This window comes from Colletotrichum lupini, chromosome 10 (genome assembly GCF_023278565.1).
Source record: "Colletotrichum lupini chromosome 10, complete sequence".
Lineage (NCBI taxonomy): Eukaryota > Fungi > Ascomycota > Sordariomycetes > Glomerellales > Glomerellaceae > Colletotrichum > Colletotrichum lupini.
Genome location: NC_064673.1, coordinates 787,571 through 809,269, shown reverse-complemented (window position 1 = coordinate 809,269; position 21,699 = coordinate 787,571). Strand labels below are relative to the sequence as shown.

Here is a 21,699-nt window from a genome sequence, read left to right as displayed (position 1 = left end):
AGAGTTAGACGCATTTAGATTTCATCCAAAACAATACTTAGAGTAACCATCTTCATTCAGTTAGCTTTTCTTTGAAGAGTCGCCAGGTGGAAAGATAATGCGATTGAGGTTCATTACTTGGATAAGTTTCGGGACTTCTGCAATTGTTAGCAGACTGTTGAGCTTTTCTGTTAAGTTTGCGGTCATGACTGATGTGTAGTACAGAGACCCGGCTGGTGAAAGTAGACACCTGGAGTGCTTGTCTTCACATAGTTGAGGTGCTGTTCATTAATGGAGTAGGATTTAACACCCGTATGATAGGTTACTTCTAACGATACGAAACTTCTACCCTTCCTAGCCCGACTTTCAAGATGACGACAAGGTATGCCAGCCTCCTAAATCCTACTCCGTCACGCCCGTCTTCCGCTTCAATGTGGGCTGATCAGAGGTGCACCTGTTTTATGGCAACTACAAAAAAGGACTCTCGACGGACAATGAAGACAGATGGCATGTCTTGGGAGTTGAGATAAACCCATACACGGTATCCTCGGATGCTCTTTATCTTTCGTGAACATTAGTTGAGAGTTTGGGTAATAATAGTCAGATCAATGTGTATCAAACATGTGTTTATGAGATCAAATTGATTTATAGAAAGCGAGCACGCATGGCTACCACGACTGTACACTGCTCTAGTAAATTTTGCCTAGTCATACATGCCATCTGTGTACAATATTCGGCGCAGCAGGGAAGACAAGCAGTTCATCAGCGAAGACCGTCGTCAGTAGGTTCCGCAACCGGGGCTGTGGAAGTCGGTAGGGCCTCACCAAAGTCCGGGTCGATTTCGGACTGAGGCGGGTCGTCGGATCCGCAATCCTGGCCAGTTGGCACGTCTTTGTAAAAGACGTCGGAGTAGGCGGCATCCAGGAAGTTCTGGAAATTGTTATCGCTGAAGGGAACTTTGGTATGCTCGTACTGCATGCCATTGAACTGCTCCTTGACGAGACCGGGGAGGCTCTGCCAGCCCACCAGAGGGGGTCTCAGAGCACCGTCCGGGCCTGAGCTGGAGGGGAAGATGGGTTGACCAGCATCGTACGCCACGATAGGGTGAGTCCCAAGGCCGTACTCATCATCGGTGAAGAGGGTGTTGGACCTGGTGGTGTCGAAGTTGCCGGGGCTGGTAGAGTAGCTCACGCCACGACGAGAGAAAACTCTGGCATCATCCGGGCATGTGTCAAAAGCAAGCCAGACGACAACAGTCAGCCAGTGATGTCGATGCTGCTCTTCTTTCCCCTGGACCTTGGGCAAATAGTAGCTGTATAAGACCGCCCATCTATCATGGGATTTTCCGACTCGTGAGTATGTTTGACCGGATTGCTTGAAGTCGCGGCAATCACCGCCGGCGTCATCGGTAGGCTTCAAGCCTCTCCTGGTAGGCGATTGAGATCAGCGAATGCAGCTTTTGCTAGCAGTAATTACCTACCCATGATTGCCGTCGACATCGACTGCAGGGTACGGGATACAGCCGTGCCATGAATATAGGAAGGGCGCGAATTTGAGCTCAATGTCGCCGAGCAGGTCCTCGTCGGCACGCGGACGGAGCGCGATGATTTCATTGTGGTTTTTCCATTTGTCGCCGAATGCTATGTCTTTGCCGCGGGGCAGTAGACTTGAGGTGGCTAGGCCTAACAGGGGAAGGAGATGGAGGAGAGAGAGGAGAGGATGAGACAGCATTGTGATGAGACGAGCCGAGTTGATGCTTCATACAGGATTCTTGGTGAGAGAAAACTAGGATAGACGGAAGATTATAAAGAGTAAACAGCTATGGGCTTCAACTGTCAGTGTTGAAAACATTCTTACCTCCCGATCATTCCAGGGACTGACTAAGAGCAAACCGGAGTCGTGATTTTGCCCAGACGAGTTATAGCACCCGGATATTACCACCGGTGCTTTGGGAGCAGAAATTGTATATCAAGGTGAGTATGATCGTCTTGGTGTGAAGGCTAGAATAAGTGCTGTGAGTTGTTGAATCCTTTTTTGAGTGCTAGAGTGTAATTGTGGTTCCACCTTTTCCAATATTGAAATGAGTTGTCTAGTCATTTGCAGTATCCGGGCTCATGTTCGCCCAACTGATCAGGTAATGATTATATCTCACTGCCGCTGCCCGTCAATAGATCACTGACAGCCAAGCGCGCCGTGCCAACTTCGTCTTCAGCGCTCCGTCCATTATTCACGCAACTGCCGGCCTTCTATGTGACTGAGTGTATCTCTGCATCGCGCTCTAAATCATCTTAAAAAGCATGCTGTACTTGGACTAAATCGTTCTGACAGCTGTATTCAGCCTTTTTCAAATAAGCGCGCATGGGTGGCCGGGAAAGCGAGCATAGGTAAGGGTTTCCGAATTGAATGCCGGGAGCACCGGCGACTCCGGTGGACACGGAGCCGGCAGTGCGGGTCACCGACCAAGGGACACCTGATCCATGACCGGGCCCTTATATTCACTCAACTTACTTAGATATCCTACTCAGCGTGCAAAACTTAATCCAAGATTGTTCATTGAGCCAAGTGCGCTTCCCAATTTCGGGCCATCCGAGAGGAGTTCAACTATGCGAGGAGGAAGAAAATGGACTCGTATAGTCGAGTTATAAAACTTAAACGCTTTGCCGGCCATTAAGGTGTGTTTCTAAGCCGAATGATTTCTCTCTCTAAAGAGCATCACATTGTAATCATGAAATTCTTCGCCCTCTTTACCTACTGCACCGCGGCGATCGCCAGCGTTGTGCCTCTGGCCACGGACCTGACCAATGTCGATGTACAAGTTCGCAACGCTGGCGAAGTATTCGAAACGGCTGATTCGGTGTCTTTGGCGAAGCTCCTCTCGCGCGACTCGGCGAGTGCCTACGAAGAGGCTAGGCGGGCCGCTGGACGTAGCCTCTCCGCCGACACCTACTACTACTTCATGAACTGCAACGAGATGGTCGAAGGCGACTACAACCGTGCTACAACAAACAAGGGGCGCTGGATGATGGACACCTATTCTTGCTCTCATGTTGGTCTCGTCGTGGGTAAGACTTCGTGGCTGGGGCGCAAATTCAAGGCGCATTATATACACATCAGGACGTTCTCTGATGGCCTTGGCCAAACCCACCACGATTACAACCCTTATGAGCACCAGAGGTATGCATGCTCTTCGAAGGGAGCGATGTCTCATCAACGCTGACGATTCACAGACTCATTTGGGGTGGTAAAACCACGGAATCCAAGGCCAATCTTGACAGGTTGGTCGATGCTGGTGAGTTTGATTACCTGTGTAGGCTCACTGAAGATTACTGACATCCATCCCAGGTAGAAGCTGGCTCAATGGAGCGATGGTGATCACCGAGGAACACAACTGTATGGCGCATTACGAGTATCTCGCCAGTCTACTCTAAGGAGTTGTCACTTCTCCTGTCTCGTGCTATGGGGCAAAGGAGGACTGACTGGCGGTCGTGCTGGAAAAGGAGTGCGGCGTCGAACCGTGACCGACACGATTAATTAGCGTATTCAACCACCAATCCCCGTTTTCTTGTCTTTCCGTGATACAATTTGTACCTCCGTCACGACTATTGATTATTGGAGTTATCCGCCCGGCCTACAGCGTGCTCAATTTCCCTCAACGTGGCCCGCACGCCGTCCGTTCCTCTAAGCATGGCCTGGGAAAAGTTGAACCTCTCATCTTCCCCACCGGCAGGAACCCCAGCTTGCCCCGCGAAGAGCCGTTATATAGCTGGAATTTGCCATAGTATCTCTATATAGCACTCAGTCTAGCCCGAGATCGCGAGCTGAGATCCCCGAATGAAGAATTTTATACCAGGTGGAAGTCGTTCGAAAATGAGAAGACACAAAATAGCTTACTGCTGGGCTGGCGTATCACATTCGCGGCCCCGCTGTTCATAGGTCGCTACCTACCTACCTAGGTAGCTCCCCGCTGGACCCACTTCCATATCGGACGAGAGCCGATTCGAGCAGGCGCCCAACCCAATGCCCTGCGCTTCAACCCTCAGTTGCACGATTACGGTCTCGCCCAATTCAAAGACTCACTTCACCGGCTCAGACTTCATCAACCTTCGAGTGCGATGCTCGGTACGTAATAATACGCTACCGAGGACACAGCATATTTCCACGACGACTTATCAGAAAGCCCTCGGCCTCTGTCCCGCTTGCTTTCCTTACGGTATCCTCTCTTCACTCACCGTACGGTCACTCTCGGCCCCAATTCTACATACGACCAAGACAGCGAACTGATGAAGCCTGCAGCATTTTGTGTACTGGAAACAGCGGCATCTTGGCAGTACCGAGGTGATTGGTTTTCCGACATTGGATAAGCTTATGGGATAATTTACTGCACTTCAACCAACTCGATAAACCCAATTCGAGAGAAGGAAAGGCAGGGAGGTCCCGTCGCCCTGAACACCATCTGATATTCACCACCCGGTCACCATCACAAGTCTGGCCTGGTCCAACTCCCGCCAAGATGTTTCCTTTCGATGTGACCGCCATGCCCACGCTACCGACGCGCAAGGGTCTGTTGGTGATTGACTTCAACAACGATTTCATGTCTGCCGACGGCGCCCTACCAGTCACAAACGGCAACGAACTAATTACACGTACCCTAGAGCTGGTAAAGGCCTTCCGCAAAGTCGGCGATATTATCTGGGTGCGCAGCGAATTCGACAAGTATCGCCTTGCCGCGGGGGAACAGATCTGGGCTACCGACACAATCCCCAAGCCCAAGATACTCGAGTCCCGTGCTAGAAGAAGGATTGGAGGCGCATCTAAGCAAGCGCCCGAAGAAACTTTCGATGCCGACCCGGAGGCTTTCCTCAGCCAACCTGGACCCAAAGTCGTTCGTTCTGGCACCCCTGGTGCCGATTACCCCGCCGCCGTCAAGGAAGCAATCGGCAAGAGGGATATCAACTTGTCCAAGTCACATTACTCGGTCTTTTCCTCCGGCCAGTTGATCCAGATGATGCGCGTCAAGTTCGTCCACGAGCTTTATATTTGCGGATCGCTCACCAATATCGGCGTCCACGCCTCAGCTATGGATGCCGCCACGTTCGGCTATTCCATCACCTTAGTCGAAGACTGTTGTGGTTTCCGCTCCGATGTACGTCACAACGCTTCATTAACCAAGCTTGTCGAGGTGACGGGCTGCGAGGTGATGGAGAGTGAGGCTGTCATTAAGAAACTGCAGCCCAAATCCGAGTCAAAGCCGGCGGCCCCGTCATCACCCGTAGTGCCCAAGAGGATCGCGGAAGCCAGTGGTGTTAAAACGCCGCCCTCGGCTGATTCGTACAAGACGAAACTCGAAGAGCAGTTGGCCAATCTTTCAATCAAAACTTTAAAGTCCTCAGCAAGCAAGCCTCCCATCTCACGCCCACGCCGAGACTTGTCAGGCCTGGGCTGTGCAACCGCTTCCGATGTTTTGGAGGTGGATGTGGACGCGGGTCCAGTCAGTGACTCAGACGACAAAGAGGTTCACAAACGATCAAAGAGTCCGATGGTAGGCAAGGGCAGTCTGGAAATAGAAGTAGACACAGACTCGGTACCGGAGAAAACACCTATAAAGAAGCAACAACTTCCTAAGAAAATCGCCGGCGAGAAAGCATCTTCCACGTCCGACATTGAACTCGAGCCAGACTCAGGCCCGGATTTAGAGCCAGAACCAGCCAAAAAGCCTGTTGTCATGAACGATAAAATTGAGGTCGATGACTCACCGCACGCTACCGAACCTCTATGCGAGGGTGACACCACCGTCATTCACAATATACTCCCTTCGACCATGGCCGAGTGCATCTTCGAGAAGGTGAGAGACGAGGTCTCATGGCAGAGAATGTCCCACCAGGGCGGTGAGGTCCCTCGGTTGGTCGCCGTGCAAGGCGAAGTAGCCGACGATGGAAGCATGCCAGTATATCGGCATCCCTCAGACGAATCACCTCCCCTCTTCCCCTTCACCCCTACAGTACAGAAGATCAAGGCAGAGGTCGAGAAGGAGCTCGGGCATCCGCTGAACCACGTGTTGATCCAGTTCTACCGCAGCGGCACCGACTACATTTCCGAGCACAGCGACAAGACCCTGGATATCGTCAAGGGATCGTACATTGCCAACGTCAGCTTGGGTGCGGAGCGCACGATGGTGTTCAGGACCAAGAGGCGGGACAAGGACCCGTCCGGCACCGCAACGCCGTCGGGCGAGGTCTCTCTGCAGCGGCAGGTTTGCCGTGCCAAGCTGCCGCATAACTCTCTCTGCCGCCTAGGCCTGGCGACGAACGGTCGATGGCTGCACGCCATCCGCCAGGACAAGAGGATGGATCGAGACAAGACGCCTCCCGAGTTGGCTTTTGACGGCGGACGCATCTCGCTCACCTTTAGACAAATTGGCACCTTTTTGGACCGGGATAGCGCCCTGATTTGGGGTCAGGGGGCCACCAGCAAGAACAGAGAGACGGCTCAAACGGTCATCAACGGTCAGTGTCCACAGGCCGTCGACATGGTCCACGCCTTTGGCACCGAAAACCACTCATCTGACTTCGACTGGGACAAGTTTTATGGCAAGGGTTTCGATGTTCTGCACATGAGCACTTCGCCGCGCCTCTGCGCCTCGGCTGATCCTATCACCAACATGCGTATCGCCCTAATGTTAGCCGAGTACGGCATCTCGTACGGCAAGGGAAGCATTTCGCCGTCCTTCAACTGGAAGGACAGCAATACCGGCGGCAAGGATCTAACCGCTATTTCTGCATCGCTGCCGATTCGATTCGTCGACAATGACGTAGCAAAATCCACGGTTCAGGGCGAGTTGGCCATTATGCTCTATCTGGATTCCGTATACGGCTCCGAAAAGAAGGAAGCGGCAGATAAGTCGCAAATAGATGTTGCGAAAACATTCACACGTTTCCAGGATGGCCTTGCGCTCCTCGACAAGTGGCGAGGGCTCGAGAAGGACAGCAAGTCAGGAAAGCGTGACCTCGCACCCTTGAAGAGAGAACTCGCCACCTGGGAGGGATATGCAGGTGAGGCCGACTTCATTGCGGGCTCTAGTATGTCGTTGGCCGACTTTGCAGTATGGCCGGTGTTACACGAAATCTCCAAGGACGCCAACACCGAAAGTCTGGAAGCGACCAAAAAGCTGAAGGCGTACTACGAGAGAATCAAGTCCACCGAGTCTGCCGCCAAGGTCCTTGATGCAACCCAACCTGATACCACTGGGGCTGTATCGGCGGACCCAAAGACTGAAAGTGTGATCGAGGCATCAAAGCCGAGTGAGAGTTCCTCAGGCGAGAAGTTGCAGAAAGACTGAGCTACAAAGGGCGGTTCCAGGATGCAGGGCGAGCTTCGAGGACGAATTGTTTAGATAGCGGACATCGCATACTTGATAGCTTTGAATAGTTCCAATTACACTTTGTAGCCATGCACTGTACTTCCTTTCTCACAGCTCTGGTCTTTATAGTTTACCTTTTCCGTGAACGGGTTGGTTATGTGAGAGACATAAGTTTACGAAATGTCACAACCATTATTGAATAAAGCACGAATTTTAGAACGGATTTTCCTGCAGCTGCAATTTCTATTCCACCATCTCGTTGAGGATGGTCAAGTTTTGTCAACGCTAATTGGTCTGTGCAAGTCCCCCTAAACGATGCATATGCAGTTTGGGGGAAGTGGGTACCCTCACGGATATAGACCCGTATTTGATATGAAAATCAGTAAGGCTGGATGGAACGATGAGACCGAAATCGTTCTCGCAAAGCCTGTCCTCATCAAGAATGCCCCCATAGAACGCCGTAAAGGAAGAAGAGATCCCGTGCCCAGTGCCCATTTCACGACGAGTTTCCATGAACTATAAGCTCGTCGGAGCTGGTCTCATTGCATCGCTTAAGAAGAGTGGGCGTCCCACGGCAAAGGGTAAGTGCCCACCCAGTCGGCCACCTCGGATCTCAACTGAACAATCTCGGGATCGTTCTCACCATCACCAAGATGCTGCATGTAGTGTCTCAACAGACCAGGCTTCTTCTCTCCCTTCTCCTCGGCCGCCTTCTTGGCGCTCTTGTTGACGCGAATAGCGATGGTGACGGCGCGGTCAATAATGTCGGCCACGCGGCTGAAGTCCTCCTCAGTGAAAGCTCTCGTCGTCATGGCTGGCGTACCGATGCGCAATCCACCAGGCACAAGTGCCGACTTGTCACCTGGCACGGTGTTCTTGTTGGCAGCAACACCAACGAGCTCCAGCACACGCTCAACGCGGCTGCCATCGATGCCCTGGGGCTTGAGATCCACAAGAATAAGGTGGTTGTCGGTGCCGCCGGAGACAATGCTGTAGCCCAAACCTCCCTTCTCCTTGGGAGCACCCAGTCTCTGGGATAGCGCCTTCGCGTTGGCCAGAACTTGAGACTGGTAGGCCCGGAACTCAGGGGCTTGAGCCTGCTTCAAGGCAACGGCCAAGGCGGTGATAGTGTGGTTGTGAGGGCCACCCTGGTGGCCGGGGAAGACGGAGGCGTTGATGGGGCCCTCGAGGTTGTACATTTCGTCCTCCTTCTTGGCATTCTGGCGACGCACTCCCTTGCGGAAGAAAATCATGGCGCCACGAGGTCCTCTCAGACTCTTGTGACTTGTAGTGGTGACGATATCGGCATAGTCAAACGGGCTGGGCATGACCTTGGCTGCCACCAGGCCAGAGATGTGGGCCATATCGGCCACGAGGTAGGCGTTGGTTTTTTCACAGATCTCGCGGAAGCGCTGGTAGTCGATCAAACGGCTGTACGCGCTGGCTCCTGCGACAATGATCTTGGGTCGGTAGAGCATAGCAAGCTCCTCCAACTTGGCGTAGTCGATTTGTCCAGTAGCCTCGTCCAGCCTGTAGGGGACTGTTTCGAAGTACTTTGAAATGGCGGAGATCTTCTTAGTCGGTGTCTGGTAGCCGTGCGACAAGTGACCACCGTGAGGCAGGTCCAGACCCATGAGGCGATCGTGGGTGTCCATCAACGCCGAATAGACGTACAAGTTGGCCGGGGCACCGGACAGAGCTAGAAGAAGGTGTAAGTAAATGCGTAGGAAGCGGGTTCCTGTGTTGTAAGCTGAGCGTACCTTGAACATTGACACCCCATTGCTTTGAGTCGAGACCGAATGTATCAAGAGCACGCTGCTGGCAGAGACGCTCTGACTGGTCGATGAATTCGTTGCCGCCATAGTATCTTGCGCCAGGATAACCCTCGGAGTACTTGTCTTGGAAATAGTCTTAGCTTCCGTCACATCTGGAGCCAGCAATGGACATACTCTGCATCACACTGCCCAAGGCATCGAGGACGGCCTGGGAGGTGAAGTTCTCCGAGGGAATGAGGTTGATGAAGTGCTTCTGTCTGGTTTTCTCCTACGTATTTCCAACCGTGTCAGCGGATATGTTGTATGGGAGCATCCTCGGCGCACAGATTTGTGTGCTGGGAAGCTATCGGTGGGCTTGGGCGGGCTCGTACCTTTTCGATAATGTCGTAGACGGCGGGGTCAGCCTGCTGAAGCTTGGCTGCCAGCAGCTGTTGGTTGTAGAGTCAGTTGAGTAACGTTCCCGTTTGTATGCAACCGCGATAGGGGCAGCTATGCGCACCTGTTGCTGGCCCTCCAAGCTCTTGGTCGAGATGAATCGCCTCACGCCACCTGCGCAGGGAACTGACGCCGCCTTCGGCAGGAAGCGGGAAGCACGAGCTGTGCCTCGAAATGCTGGAAGTGACATGACGCCGGTATGACGAAGGAACTGTGAAATAAGAAATCAATTGCCTGTTCCAAGAGTTGTTGTGAAGCTTGACAAAGGTTGGAGGATGCGAAGGAGAATAAGTTGGGGGGTGAGACGAAGTTGGTGGCGGTTAAGGAAGGAAGGCGGTCGACATACTAGTGAATAAGGTAGGGACGGAGCTTACAACTACAAACCAATTGACCCAGCTACAACAATTCCATGATGTAGCGGCGGCGGGTGTGCACAGGCATGAGGAGACCGCGGTACATAAGGACCTGGGGATTGGGGGTTTCGGGGGACAACTGCCGCTGCTTCAGGCGGAATGTGACCCGAGAACCATGAAGCAAAGCAAAGCGCCCGGTGTGGTGGCCGAGCTGCTCAGTGCTTGTGTTGGTGGTTGGCGGTTGGAGCCGGGGTTCGGCTCAACTTCCGACCTCGCACTTGTCCGTCGTGCACTGCATTCCAACTTCCATCCTGCTAGCCATCCTGCGCTCCGCGCTGCGCGCTTATCAGCACTTATCGCATCGGCCCATCGTTGTGGGACAAGAAACACACCCGAGGCACTGATATCGTTCCAAGCCTTCAAGGACCTTTGGCATCCGTCCTCCGTGGAAAGTTGAGAACGTTGAGCCGAACACGCACGGACCCCTCGGTAGCGACCCGCCGCACTTGCCCCAGCCCCACAATCTCTACCCTTTTTCAAGGCCGCGTTGTGAGTTCGAGCTTTTCCTTTATCTTCTTCTCTTCTTTACAACTAAATTGGAGATGACGAGCACGCTTATTGTCACATCAGCTCTTCCGCTTCGGCGGGTGCATGATGAAATGTTCTGGCGTCCTCACCACCTTTTTTCAGGACAATATGAAACAATCTGATCCAATCCATGTTGTGCTTCTTTACTCATCTGTTTACCTTGTCTTTGAAAAATTTCAACCTTTTCCATCCTAACTCTTTGTCGGACGCGACGGACACGGTTTTAGAACCACATTCCATCTTTTCCGCCATCAGATAGAATCAATATTAAAAAAAAAAAAAACGTAACTCGGAATGCCATCGGGGATGGGGATCCTGGCGAGTGCCACGGACATTCTTCCAGACCGATGAAGCATCTGGTTTAGACTGCCTACTGTGGAGATGTCAACTGGTTGTCCGCAGCATATTTTGAAGCAATGGTAAGGACAGCCCAGTAGTCCTTTGTATGCTTTGCCGTGGCCTTGTACTCTTCTGGTTGTGGTAGCCCAAGCCACAATGGGCTGACGCCGTCTGGAGTAGTACGGATGGATATCTTTAACAGCTGCGGGGACTCACTTGTAGTCGAATCAATGAGGATGGCTTGGATGCTGAAGTTCCATACGTCTCATTTTGGTTGGAAACATCTGTGTGGCCAATTTCCGATGTCCGTCGAACCAAACATTGTTTAGCCCGACAATCCCATTGGATTGGTGGCCCACGCGTGATGAGTGCGGACAAGCACGCGGTGTATGACGCTTAGACTTCACCGAAGAGAAAGACGAAAACTGGCCCAGCTGGTGAACGATCTTGAGAAGGGTTGAAAAAGGGTATCTATCGTCAGACATGACCAGGAAAATGTCACGAGGACTCTCATGAATGTAGAACCGTAAAAGAATTGCTGCTACTCATTTTCGTTCCCGTAATTTGCCATGTCATCGATTTCCATTTTTCAATGCTACATGCCAAAGCCCTGCTGCGACAATAGGGACAGTAGGACGTAAAAAAAGAAGACCCAACCCGATGACTCCGAATGCAGCCGCCTAAGGACCGAGATCGATCGTGATCATCTATTTGGCCTCCTCCTCGCCCTCGCCCAACAGAGCGTTTCTCTTCGCCGTCTGTCTCTCCTGCTTGCGCTCGCGGGCAGCCTTGGTCTTCGCACGCTTGGCGTCCATCTCGTCCTTGAGAGCCTTCTCGCGGGCCTTCTCGGCCTTGGCACGGTGAATCTGTGAGGTATCCGGCGTCAGCCCACCACTCATCTCCAATATTGCAATCCAAAGATATAGTTGGGGCGAGACTTACGTGCTCAACGAGAGCACGCTTGTGCTTGAAGGCGTTACCCTTGCTGGAGTGGTAAAGCTCGTGATAAAGGTGCTTGTCGATCTTGCCGGAGGCACGGTACTTCACCAGAAGACGGCGAAGGACACGGAGGCGGCGCATCCAGAGGACCTGGCTGTGATGGGGTCAATATGAATTTCCGCCAGATGTATCAAAATCGGTCCGCGAGCCGGAAGACTTGTGGATATCGTTGTCGAATGTTCAAGGGGGTTGCCCAAGTGACATTCCAAGAGTAACCTCCAATAGCGGACCGATCGATGGGAATGGTGTCGACGAACCTGGGCATACGGGCCTCAGCGGTACCCTTGCGCTTACCGAAGCCACGGTGGCGACCGATGCGGCGAGCCAAGTTCAGCTCACGGGCACGGGACCGCGAGTGCATGGTCACGGGCTTGCGGATGATGAGGCCATCGGCGACGAGCTTGCGGATGGTCTGGCGAGAGTTGGCGTTGGAGATCTCGTTGACCTCGTTGGGGTCGAGCCAGATCTTGCGCTCACCGCAGCCGATGACCGACGCGGCAAGGCGCTTCTGAGTTCGCAGATTGACCCTGTGAAGACATTGGACATCAGCAATTTGTCCTTGGTTATGGGAGAAAAAACATCGTCGTCCCGCCGTCGAATTGATGGATGCCGTCGTCGGTTTTTGTCGCCCCCGCGTGTCCCGGGCTTCGATAGACCCTAAATAAGGCTTGCCCGGTGCAGTAGGCGACGCAAATCGATTTGGGCTCGGTGGAAGAATGGTGTAGTGCTCGTATCGTGATAACTTACATCTTGAATGCTGTCCTAGTCGATGGTCGTACCTACCGGGGGAGTCGAGGGTGTTGAAATTTCGAGAGGGGTGACAGGAGGCCAATTTTTCTGAAAGGCGAAGTGTGAGAGCAGAGTCGGGGCTGACTCTGTGTGGGCAATGTGGGGCGATGGGTAAGCGAGCCCGGAAAAATCGAGGCCACACTTTCGCTCTTAGGTCACGTGTCGTCAACGACATAGGCCCTTTGGTGTGTCTTAAGGGGCCGGTGCACGCAAATGAGAGATACATCAGGTACTTGCACTCCATGTTCAGGGCACCTCTGGAAGATTAACATTGCCCGGCAAGGATCCCAGCATATGTACCTCAGGTACTTTGAAATCTAATGTCGTCTTCCTATCCTCGCGTGAATGCTGGTTGAGGTGGTTTGGAGAATTCAACAATGAAATGGTTCTCGCCGAATTCATTGAAAATACTAATACCTTGACCCCGGCAGTCATTCAGCGGTAGCTACTGCACGAGGCACGGAATCATGTTTAGTCTCGCTCGTCACTTTTGATTTTCTGGAGATATCTCAACTTTGATGGAGCGTCATCTCCATCAGATAGTGCAACCATGGCATACCTTCGTCTTCCAGGGCCGCAACAACCGCCTTACTCATTTTAACCTCAAGCCAGAGAGCGAATCATCCTTTTACTCAACAAAGCCGCTTAGTGATCACGTAAAACAAAACTTTTAAATTTCAATGTTTGCCCCTTCCTTTTACTACAACCATCATGCCCTATCTACTTGCCAAACACATCCTCACCAACGTCGACCTTACCCACGCTCCAGATCTCCTTCTCGTCCTCGACCTCGTCGCTAGACAGACCCAGGCCCCCTTGGCCACCCTCAGCCTCTCTCCGCTCACGTGCTTGGGTACCCAGCCGCATTGTGACGCGCTTGAAGTAATCCTGCATGCTCCTCTTGGTGTTCGGCGGCAGATTGGCACTTTCGACGTACTTGTCAAAGACCCGTGTCTCATCGTCCACCACATTGAACAAAGCCATAAATGCAGCTTCGGCGGCTAGCTTGACTGGAATAACAGGGTCTCTGACACTGGCAAAGATGGGACCTGCAAGCGCAGCAACATGCGGCCTGACCATGTCCATGTCCACGCGGCTCATTGTGCGGACAATAACCAGAGCAAGTCGGCGCGAGTCGACAGGGCCTCCCGGTTGAATCGTGTTGGCAAATGCCTCAAAAATCTTCTTGTTCGAGTCGAAAGACTTTGTCGAATCTGAGAGGAGATATTTGCCCGTGGCAAGGATGACATTGTCGGCGATGTAAGGCTGTGATACGAGTTAGTTTTGCGTTACTTAGAGGCCATTACAACGAATTACTTACGTTCTTGTGGGACATGCCCTGGCCAAGGAGGTCGGGCAAGTCGTCCGCGAGAGGACTTTCAAGGAGACTCTTCGGAGACTCCACGAGCACTGCGTTCAGCGCCAGTGCTGAAGAGTGACTCCAGTGGCTAGTCACAACTCTGTTCTTAAGCAACCCATTGGCAGCCTCCTCGGGAACATTCTTAATCAATGCTCCAAGCAGCTTGGCGTTTGTGATTGTCATAGCATCGTCCCTCTCGTCGGTATCCATGTCAATGAGACCCAAAACGGCGGTTCGCGATGTTTCGCCCATGTTGGCGCCAGCTTTGCTAATGACTTCGTAAAGTGCGCTGAGCATAGCCGTTTTGACACCGGGGTCTGATGTCTTGGAGCCAGTGACGAGCTCGGCAATGAGCGGATCGATACGTGGCGTGTACTTGATAAGAGTACCCAACGCCTTGGCCGCGCGGGCTCTGAGGACCTCGCTCGATGTGTCTGCAAGAGACTTAGCGAAGGTGCGCTGAAGCTGAGGCAAGAATGGCTTCAGTGCCGCAGGCATCTTTTCCAAGAGGTTGTTGAGAGTCAACAAAATGGCAGACTTGACGTCTGTAGACCTTTCGGAAACAACACGAATGAGTGGACCTGTTATTTGTGTAACAAACGGCTTCAACGAAGCCTCGCTTGTCCGGTCGACGATATCGGAGATAGCCAGAGCTGCCTGTGTTCTCTGCTCCGGCGTGCCATTCATAAGACCCTGCAGGAAGATGGGCAGGATGGCGTTGATACCCTTGGGGAGCTCGAACCCGGGCAAGTTCGCGCCAGCCACACCAACCTGCTGGAGAGTTTGTCTGGTGGAAATAACCAGGCCCTCCATCTCTTCTTTCTTGAGCTTTTTGGTGAACTCGCTAAGTGCAGCCCAGGCACCCTTGACAACGCTTGCGTCTCTATCATCGAAGGAGATGAGAAGCGACCGCACAATATCTTGATTGTAGCGCGAATAATCCACTTCGCCAGCGGCAAAGAACTTGCCCAGGTGGCGGGTCGTCGCTGCACGTTTCCGGTGATCGTCGTGCTTTGTAAGCTGAAGTAGTACGTTCATCACTGTATTGAGTCCGTCATACTCGTCGATGGACAGGATCACAGTATCGAAAGATGTCTCGAGATCCTCTCGCAAAGCCTCGTCCTCGCAGGTAATGATGTTCTCCATCAATGAGTTGATGATGTTGGGCAGGCGGCGGTTCATAGCAGCACCGGCCACCCTCGACAAGGAAGCGAGAGCCTTGGCGTTGAACGCAGAGATGGGAGGGGTAATAAGCGTGGGGATAAGATTGGGAAGAATGATGTTTGAGCGAGTCGTCTCAGTAAGGAGGGTAAGCAGGGCTGACAAGGCGTTGTCGGCGTTCTCATCGGAGCGAAGGAGGTTGAGCAGGTATGGAAGCACCTGGTCCACAGCTCTCTTGCCCAGGATCTGCTGGAGAGAATCGAAGGCTTCTGCGGCAGCCTCTCTAACATCAGCATCTGAGTCAGTGAGGGCTGTTCTGACGACAGAAATGAGCGTCTTCTCGTGGTCCTCCAAGGCATCCTCTGAGGCCGAGGCAATGAGTTCCTTGAGGGCAAGGCAGATACCCTGCTTCGCGTCTGTGTCGGTGGAGGTTTGCAATCCCTCCTCAAGAGTAGGCAGCAGGGTGGAGAGGACACCATCACCGGCTTTGCGGATCAATTCGCCAAGGGCATTGCTAGCAATGACCTTATGCTCCATGTTGGAGCTTCCCAAACGCTTGATGATGAGTTGAGTAAGCGTCGGCACCAACTCCTTAAGAATGCGAGGGCTAGAAACCAAGGCCTTCCACACAGCAACGGCAGCGGAGCGGACGGCGTTGGCGGTATCGCAGCGGCAAACATAGAGAGCAGAGAGAATCTTGTTTCTCTTTTCTTCGCCGAGGACCTCGCGAAGTGATGCTCCTGCTTCTCTGGCGCTCTCCTCGTCCTCCTCTTCATCCTCGGCCTTGCCACTGATACCTGTGAGGTTGAAGAGAAGGTCACCAACAAGCTCGACTGAGCTAAGACGAATGCGGTAGCTGTCATCGGCCAAGCCGCGTTCAAGCTCTGGAAGTAGCAGATCAACAGCGCGAACAGCAAAGTTCTTGACAAGGAGACGACCTGCACGAAGAGCAGTCTCGCGGATAGACTCCACATCATCAGCAAGACCAGACAAAATGGGAGGGATGATTCTGCCCAAGTAGTTTGCAAAGCTGTTGCCAAAGCAAACAGGGAGAAAGATGAAGAGGGACATGAAGCCTTCGCGAACAGCCGGCTTGGTCGACTCGACGTTTTGCAGAATGGTCGGGAGAGTCTCTTCGAGTCTGGTGGTACCCAAACCTGCGAGGACCTCGCTGAGAGCTTGGGCGGAACCGAGACGGTCGCCAGCGCCGTTGTCTGCCTTGAGGGTTTGCATAAGGCCAGGGATGAGATCCGGCAGGGCATCTTCTCCCAGCTTCTCCACAAGCGATCCCAAAGCTCTTGATGCGGTGGCACGAGTTGTGGGGACAGGATCGACGATGGCAAGCTTGAGTCCGGCAACAAGGATTGGCAAATGCGAGACCAAGTCTTTTCTCTCAGTGAGATGCGCAAGACTGCCAATGACTTGTGCTGCTTTGCGCTTGGTGTTTGAACGGTCGCCCAAACCACGTTGCAAGATTCTTGTGACCAGCGCCAGTGACGGAGCATCCAAGTAGTGCACGAATTGGACCTTGATCAGAGAATCCAAGGCATCATCCGTGTATCTAGTGGGGTCGCTGAGCGCTTTGAGAAGGATGTCGACAAGACCCTTGATCTCAGGGTTACTGATTACCTCGCCAAATCTCTTCAAGCTCTTGTTGGCACCCGAGCGGACCTCCTTGTGACTGTCGTTGAGAACACCAGTGAGAGGGGGGATAATATCGGGCAAACTCTGCGCCAGTTGGTTGGGGTCAAGATAAGCCATGGCTCCCAGCAGGTCACAGGCTCCCTTTTTACTACGCCATTGGTCATCGTCTAAACCGTTGAGTAGGGTAGGAAGGATCTTCTTGACACCATATGAGCTCAGCTTGCCGAAACAGGCCTTTGCTGCTGCCAGACAGGAGTCTCGGACGTTGGCGTTGGCGTCACCAAAGCCAGTAAGAAGCTGAGGAACGATTTGAATGACGTAGGGTTCGAAGAGACGACCTAGGATGGTGGAAAGAAGCTCGTAAGCCAGGAGGGCGGCTTCTCTCTGGTTCGGCTCCTTTTTGTTTTCCATGGCACCCCTCAGTGTCATCATAATACGCTGGTCTTTGAGTGACGAAATGCCACGACCCTGAACGAGACCGGCAAGACCATAAGCAGCACCACGCTGCTCGGCATACTTCTTTGAAGTCAATAGGGTCTCAAGGACCTGAGCGAAGTACTTGGATGACTTGTCTCCGTAAGCCCGGACTAAAGGTGGCAGGCAATCAGCAATAGCATACTGCACGGTCTCGGAAGGCGTGCTCAAGGTCGCCAGCAGTCTGTCGATAACCACAGGAAGTTTTGAATCACCTGGGTTCAAGTGACGCGCAAGCGCACCATACATGATGATGACAGCTTCGTTAACACGGTCTGACGCTTCGGTATTCTTATCCGGACCTTCGAGCGTACGCTCGAATACCTTCATCAACTTGTCAACCATTCCCTTGCCATGCAGATCAATGGCGTGGATGGCTGCATCTAGCATCTCGCCACGGACGTTCGCGTTCTGGTCACCCAAAGGCCCGTTCTCAATCAAGAATTCAAAGAAAGGATCAAGCTGCTGCTTAGCCATGTGAGGGGCCAACTCCTTGAAAGCAGATCCAATGCCGTGGCGCGATTCCCAAGGATCTGCCAGATTGGTTTTCTTAGGCATGCCATATTCATCCAACTGAGGGACACGCGGTTTGGCGAGGTCGGTGTATGAGGCTTTCAAAGACTCCAAGATAGGCTCCAGCGTCGAGTTGTGTGCCTTGCAGGCTTCAGCCAAGGCCCGGGCTGCGGCTCTACGGAGCTGACCGTCAACACTATCCAAGTAGACGAGCATCTTGGCTGGAACCTCTTCAGACAGGGCAAAGCCGCTTTCTTCCCAGATCTCACGACCAAGCTCCACATTCTCTTCGATGTCGTCGTGACATGCGATCCAAATTTCGTTGGAGAAATTGGATTCGCTCATATCAACTTCGGAGCTGATAGCCTGCAGCACAGCGGTTCTCACGCTGATTTGAGGAACGATGGATCCCTTAGCCAGGGCGGCGATTTCCTCGGATGTCATGTTAGGGGCAACGCATCGGCACATGTCAGCGAAGCAATCCTTGATGATCTTGTAATGCTGAGTATACTGCTGCATGGCCATTATCAGAGAGGATATAACCTCCAAGCGAGGCGTTGCCGGGTCTTCGCAGATATTCGTATGGAAGGAGAGAAACTCGATGGCGAGAACAAGTTGAGCATCTCGATCGTCAGCAGATGAACCGAAGCCTCCGCTTGCGAGAACGGTAAATACTAGGGGAAGGGCGTAGATGAGAGACACCGTATCGAAAGGACGTTGCTCGCCGGCAAATCGCAGTCGGTAGAGCACTCGAGTGACGAGTACGTCGACGGGCTCTTCCTTGTAGTGCTCGGGTAGGGCACTAACCTCACGAGCGCGCAATGTGGCCACTCCGACGAAAGGTCTCATAGGACCAAGGCGGCTGGTGGTACGGTCTGAGCATGCCAGGTAAGCCAGGGGAGCAGCATCGCCTGTGAGAAGACCAGCACCAGCGTCAATGACGTCCAGAAGAGCCTTGACAGCAGGTCCAATCCAAAGAGCGGACTCGGTTGGGGGTCCGGTTGCAAGACTCTGAATAATGCCAATGCCGCGTAGGAGTCTTCCCTCGATATGACGAACCGTGTCGCGGATTCCGGCCTCCTTCTTAAGCTGAGCATTGACCTTCGCTGTTTCCTCGGCAGTAAGCTTCTTTTGTTGGCCCTTTTTCTGGGCCAATTGCGATCTCAGCTCAGCCTCCCACTTCAGAATATCGTAGTCCTTATTGTTCTTGTCGGGTACAGTTGTCTGTGCCTTCTTCGCGAGGACATCCACGAAAGCAGTTCCCTCGGGGGTTCGGAAGATAGCAGCTTCAACCGGACCAATGGTGCGCAGTTCCTCGGGTTCCAGATCTCGGCGTATAATCTCGACAATCTTGCTGGTCATGGTATCAGGAGATACAAAGGCAAGCTCTGCCGCGGCGTTGCAGGCGGCTTGCTTCACTGCCTCTGATTTCTGGTCGATAGAAGTCCTCTCTGAAATCTCCTGCAGCAGGTCACCCTCAATTTGGCGTGCCATTTCTCCGGGATCTCTTTCAACACGCAAACAAAGTTCAATCCAGCTTGTGCGGGGAACAAGCTCCTGTCTGGCGAGTACGAGCAGTGAGCAGAGCTGTTGATCTACGGCCTCTCGCACAGAGGTCTGTGAGTCTTCTGGCAGGCCCTTTGAGTTGACACATATGGCACGAAGAACAAGATGAAGGTTCGATTTGTCGGTTTTGGACAAGATAGCCGCGCTATCCTTGTCACCACTTTCCAGAGTTTCGAGCCAGTGCCAAATGCCACTCACGATAGCCTGCGAAACAAGTGCAGGTCTGATGACATAAACCTTGGTCAGACTATCTGACGCGATCTGTCTCGTCTTGGGGGTAGCCACAGAGGCCACAATGGCGTAAATGAAGGCCTCGGCCCAGGCCACGGCAACGGGCTTCGGTGTCCTCTCGGATAAATGCTCCGCAGCGGCCGCCAAAGCTCGGGAGAACCAAGTAAGCTCGTCTTCGGCTGTGATTTTACCGTATACACGAGGATTGAGCAGGAACGAGGGCTTCGGTTCAAGAGCGAGACACTGTCCAGTAACGGAGACTTTGGCAAGTGCTGACTTGAGCGCTGATGAAACATTGGGTTGCTGCGACCACAACGTAAGGGTGATAGCGATGAAGGCGCCAACCGTAAGGTTATTTTGAGCTGCAACCAGAGGGTTGGCGACAATCTCGTTGTAGGTATCGAGAAGCTTGGGCACAGTAGCTTCGGCAAACTTGACAGCGTTTGCTGAGAGAGCGCCAGAGGCCGAAGCCAGGTTGTAAATCTCACCAAGGCGCAGAAGCCAGATGCGCCGTGTGGGAAACTTCTTGTCAGAAATACCCTTCAGGCATGCGTCAATGACCGGCTTGGCCACTTCAACGTCATTTTGGACTAAGTAGCCGGCCGATCTTGCAAGGGCCGACGTCTCAACAACGAGGGCGGCTTCATTTCCTTCCTTGGCTGAGACGGCCGCCAGAGCCGTTGCAATCTTGTCGGCGGTAGTCTTGGATAGTGGAATTGCCTCTAGCATTTCGCAGTGAAGGATTCTGTGGTCTGCTGATGCCAGCTTGCCACCCTTGACCGGCCCTACAATCTCCTCTGATATCTTTTCGAGTGCCTTTTCCTCGTGGCTCCGGGCAGCAAGGGCGTTGAAAGCCTTGACTGCCCCAGTACGAGTAATAACGTTGCTGGACTTCACATTCGAGAGGATAGGTTTCAGCAAGTTGCCGACCAAGATTTGGGAAAGGTCGTAGTCCTTGGGAAGGCAGCCGATCAAGGGGATAAGAACATCGCTCAAAACAATCTCAGGGGCCCTGAGCAAACCCTTCTCGAGAGGTGGGATGATCTCCTTGGTGAGTTCTTCAAGAGTGACGAAGTCAAGGAAGAAGTCCTGGAGGCCGGACGCTACGTGGGCCGGTAGTGCCGTGCGTGAACCAATTATTTCTCTGACGTAGAAAGTGAAATACTGGGATTTCTGGGCCTCGAGGGCTGGCTTGACGGCAGCGATTCTCGAACTGACGCCAGCGATGATGCCCAGAAGAGGTGCTTTCGCTGCGGAAGGCTGCGCGGCCTTGGCCGTCAGGAGTTGGACAGCATCTTTGAGGGCCTTCTCGGGGTTTTGGTGCTTCGAGAAGAGCTTGCGCAGTCCTCGCCGGGTGACGATGATGGCAGAATGGGCCATACCACCCTTGGCGGCGGGTTGAAGACACTTGTCCAGAGCATCAGCAACACTCAGAAGAATCTGAGAAGCGAACTTATCCCAATCAGAGGTCTTTGCAAGGTGCTGCATGAGCAAACTGCACCATTCGACGAGAACAAAGGCATTGCTCGCGGCGATGGCAGGTTTCTGTGACTCTGCGCGCAACGCAGCGACGAAGGCACTAAGGACATCAGGCTCAAGACCCTTGTCCAAGATGGCGGAAAGACATTTCTGAACAGCGAGTCGCGAGGGTCGGTCGGTGTAAAAGGCATGAGTCCAGAATAGTAGCTGGACAAGCTTGCGGGTAGATGCCGCGTCGGTGTCTGTAGCAACAAGATAGATTCAGCATCCTGTCTTGAAGAGATGATGTGCGCGGTGGCCGTGATAGGAACGTCACGGAGGGCAAGGGCGCAAAGAAGAGTTCGTACCGGCGTTGGATATCCTTTCCTCAAGAATGCGCAAATGCGCTATTCTTGTCGAGGTTGAGGAGGAAGTCAAGGCGGATCTCGTGGCAGCGAAATCGACAGAGCCAGAGCTAGAGCCATTGGCGACGACTTCAGTCATTTTGGCGGAATTAAGGGCGGACAGAAGGCAGCATTGGGGGCAAGTGGGCCAGCTGAACGGTCGACAAGCAGGAGAAGGGTCGCCGTCGGATTTCGTATGCGGATCGGGGGAAGGACGACGTCAAGTTGAGCAGAGGAGTGAGGTGGTGATGAAGTGAAATAAGAGGCAGAAACA

At 53.1% G+C, this 21,699-nt stretch overlaps 6 protein-coding genes across 6 annotated transcripts; 1 reads left to right on the top strand and 5 right to left on the bottom strand.

Moving 5' to 3' along the window:
• Positions 1-741: 741 nt before the first annotated feature.
• On the bottom strand, positions 742-1,710 carry CLUP02_17431 (necrosis inducing protein; the record flags this gene model as incomplete). The annotated part of the gene is made up of 2 exons (XM_049296341.1): positions 742-1,405; positions 1,460-1,710. 2 exons carry the CDS (start codon positions 1,708-1,710, stop codon positions 742-744), a joined length of 915 nt encoding a protein of 304 aa, XP_049137565.1.
• Positions 1,711-2,704: 994 nt separating this feature from the next.
• CLUP02_17430 (isochorismatase) lies at positions 2,705-7,315 on the top strand (the record flags this gene model as incomplete). The annotated part of the gene is made up of 8 exons (XM_049296340.1): positions 2,705-3,153; positions 3,207-3,268; positions 3,322-3,385; positions 3,515-3,757; positions 3,866-3,912; positions 3,970-4,098; positions 4,153-4,314; positions 4,464-7,315. The coding sequence occupies 8 exons, from the start codon at positions 2,705-2,707 to the stop codon at positions 7,313-7,315; spliced, it is 4,008 nt and encodes a 1,335-aa protein (XP_049137564.1).
• Positions 7,316-7,887: 572 nt separating this feature from the next.
• On the bottom strand, positions 7,888-9,736 carry CLUP02_17429 (serine hydroxymethyltransferase; the record flags this gene model as incomplete). The annotated part of the gene is made up of 5 exons (XM_049296339.1): positions 7,888-9,035; positions 9,097-9,234; positions 9,286-9,379; positions 9,483-9,539; positions 9,611-9,736. 5 exons carry the CDS (start codon positions 9,734-9,736, stop codon positions 7,888-7,890), a joined length of 1,563 nt encoding a protein of 520 aa, XP_049137563.1.
• A 206-nt stretch (positions 9,737-9,942) lies between these two features.
• CLUP02_17428 (uncharacterized protein) lies at positions 9,943-11,412 on the bottom strand (the record flags this gene model as incomplete). Its single annotated transcript, XM_049296338.1, has 7 exons — positions 9,943-10,120; positions 10,178-10,234; positions 10,292-10,423; positions 10,525-10,605; positions 10,862-11,074; positions 11,142-11,297; positions 11,372-11,412. 7 exons carry the CDS (start codon positions 11,410-11,412, stop codon positions 9,943-9,945), a joined length of 858 nt encoding a protein of 285 aa, XP_049137562.1.
• A 121-nt stretch (positions 11,413-11,533) lies between these two features.
• Positions 11,534-13,210, bottom strand: CLUP02_17427 (ribosomal protein L19e; the record flags this gene model as incomplete). The annotated part of the gene is made up of 5 exons (XM_049296337.1): positions 11,534-11,692; positions 11,769-11,915; positions 11,983-12,700; positions 12,774-12,846; positions 13,129-13,210. The coding sequence occupies 5 exons, from the start codon at positions 13,208-13,210 to the stop codon at positions 11,534-11,536; spliced, it is 1,179 nt and encodes a 392-aa protein (XP_049137561.1).
• A 124-nt stretch (positions 13,211-13,334) lies between these two features.
• CLUP02_17426 (uncharacterized protein) lies at positions 13,335-21,525 on the bottom strand (the record flags this gene model as incomplete). Its single annotated transcript, XM_049296336.1, has 3 exons — positions 13,335-13,880; positions 13,936-21,284; positions 21,390-21,525. 3 exons carry the CDS (start codon positions 21,523-21,525, stop codon positions 13,335-13,337), a joined length of 8,031 nt encoding a protein of 2,676 aa, XP_049137560.1.
• Between the last annotated feature and the right edge of the window lie 174 nt (positions 21,526-21,699).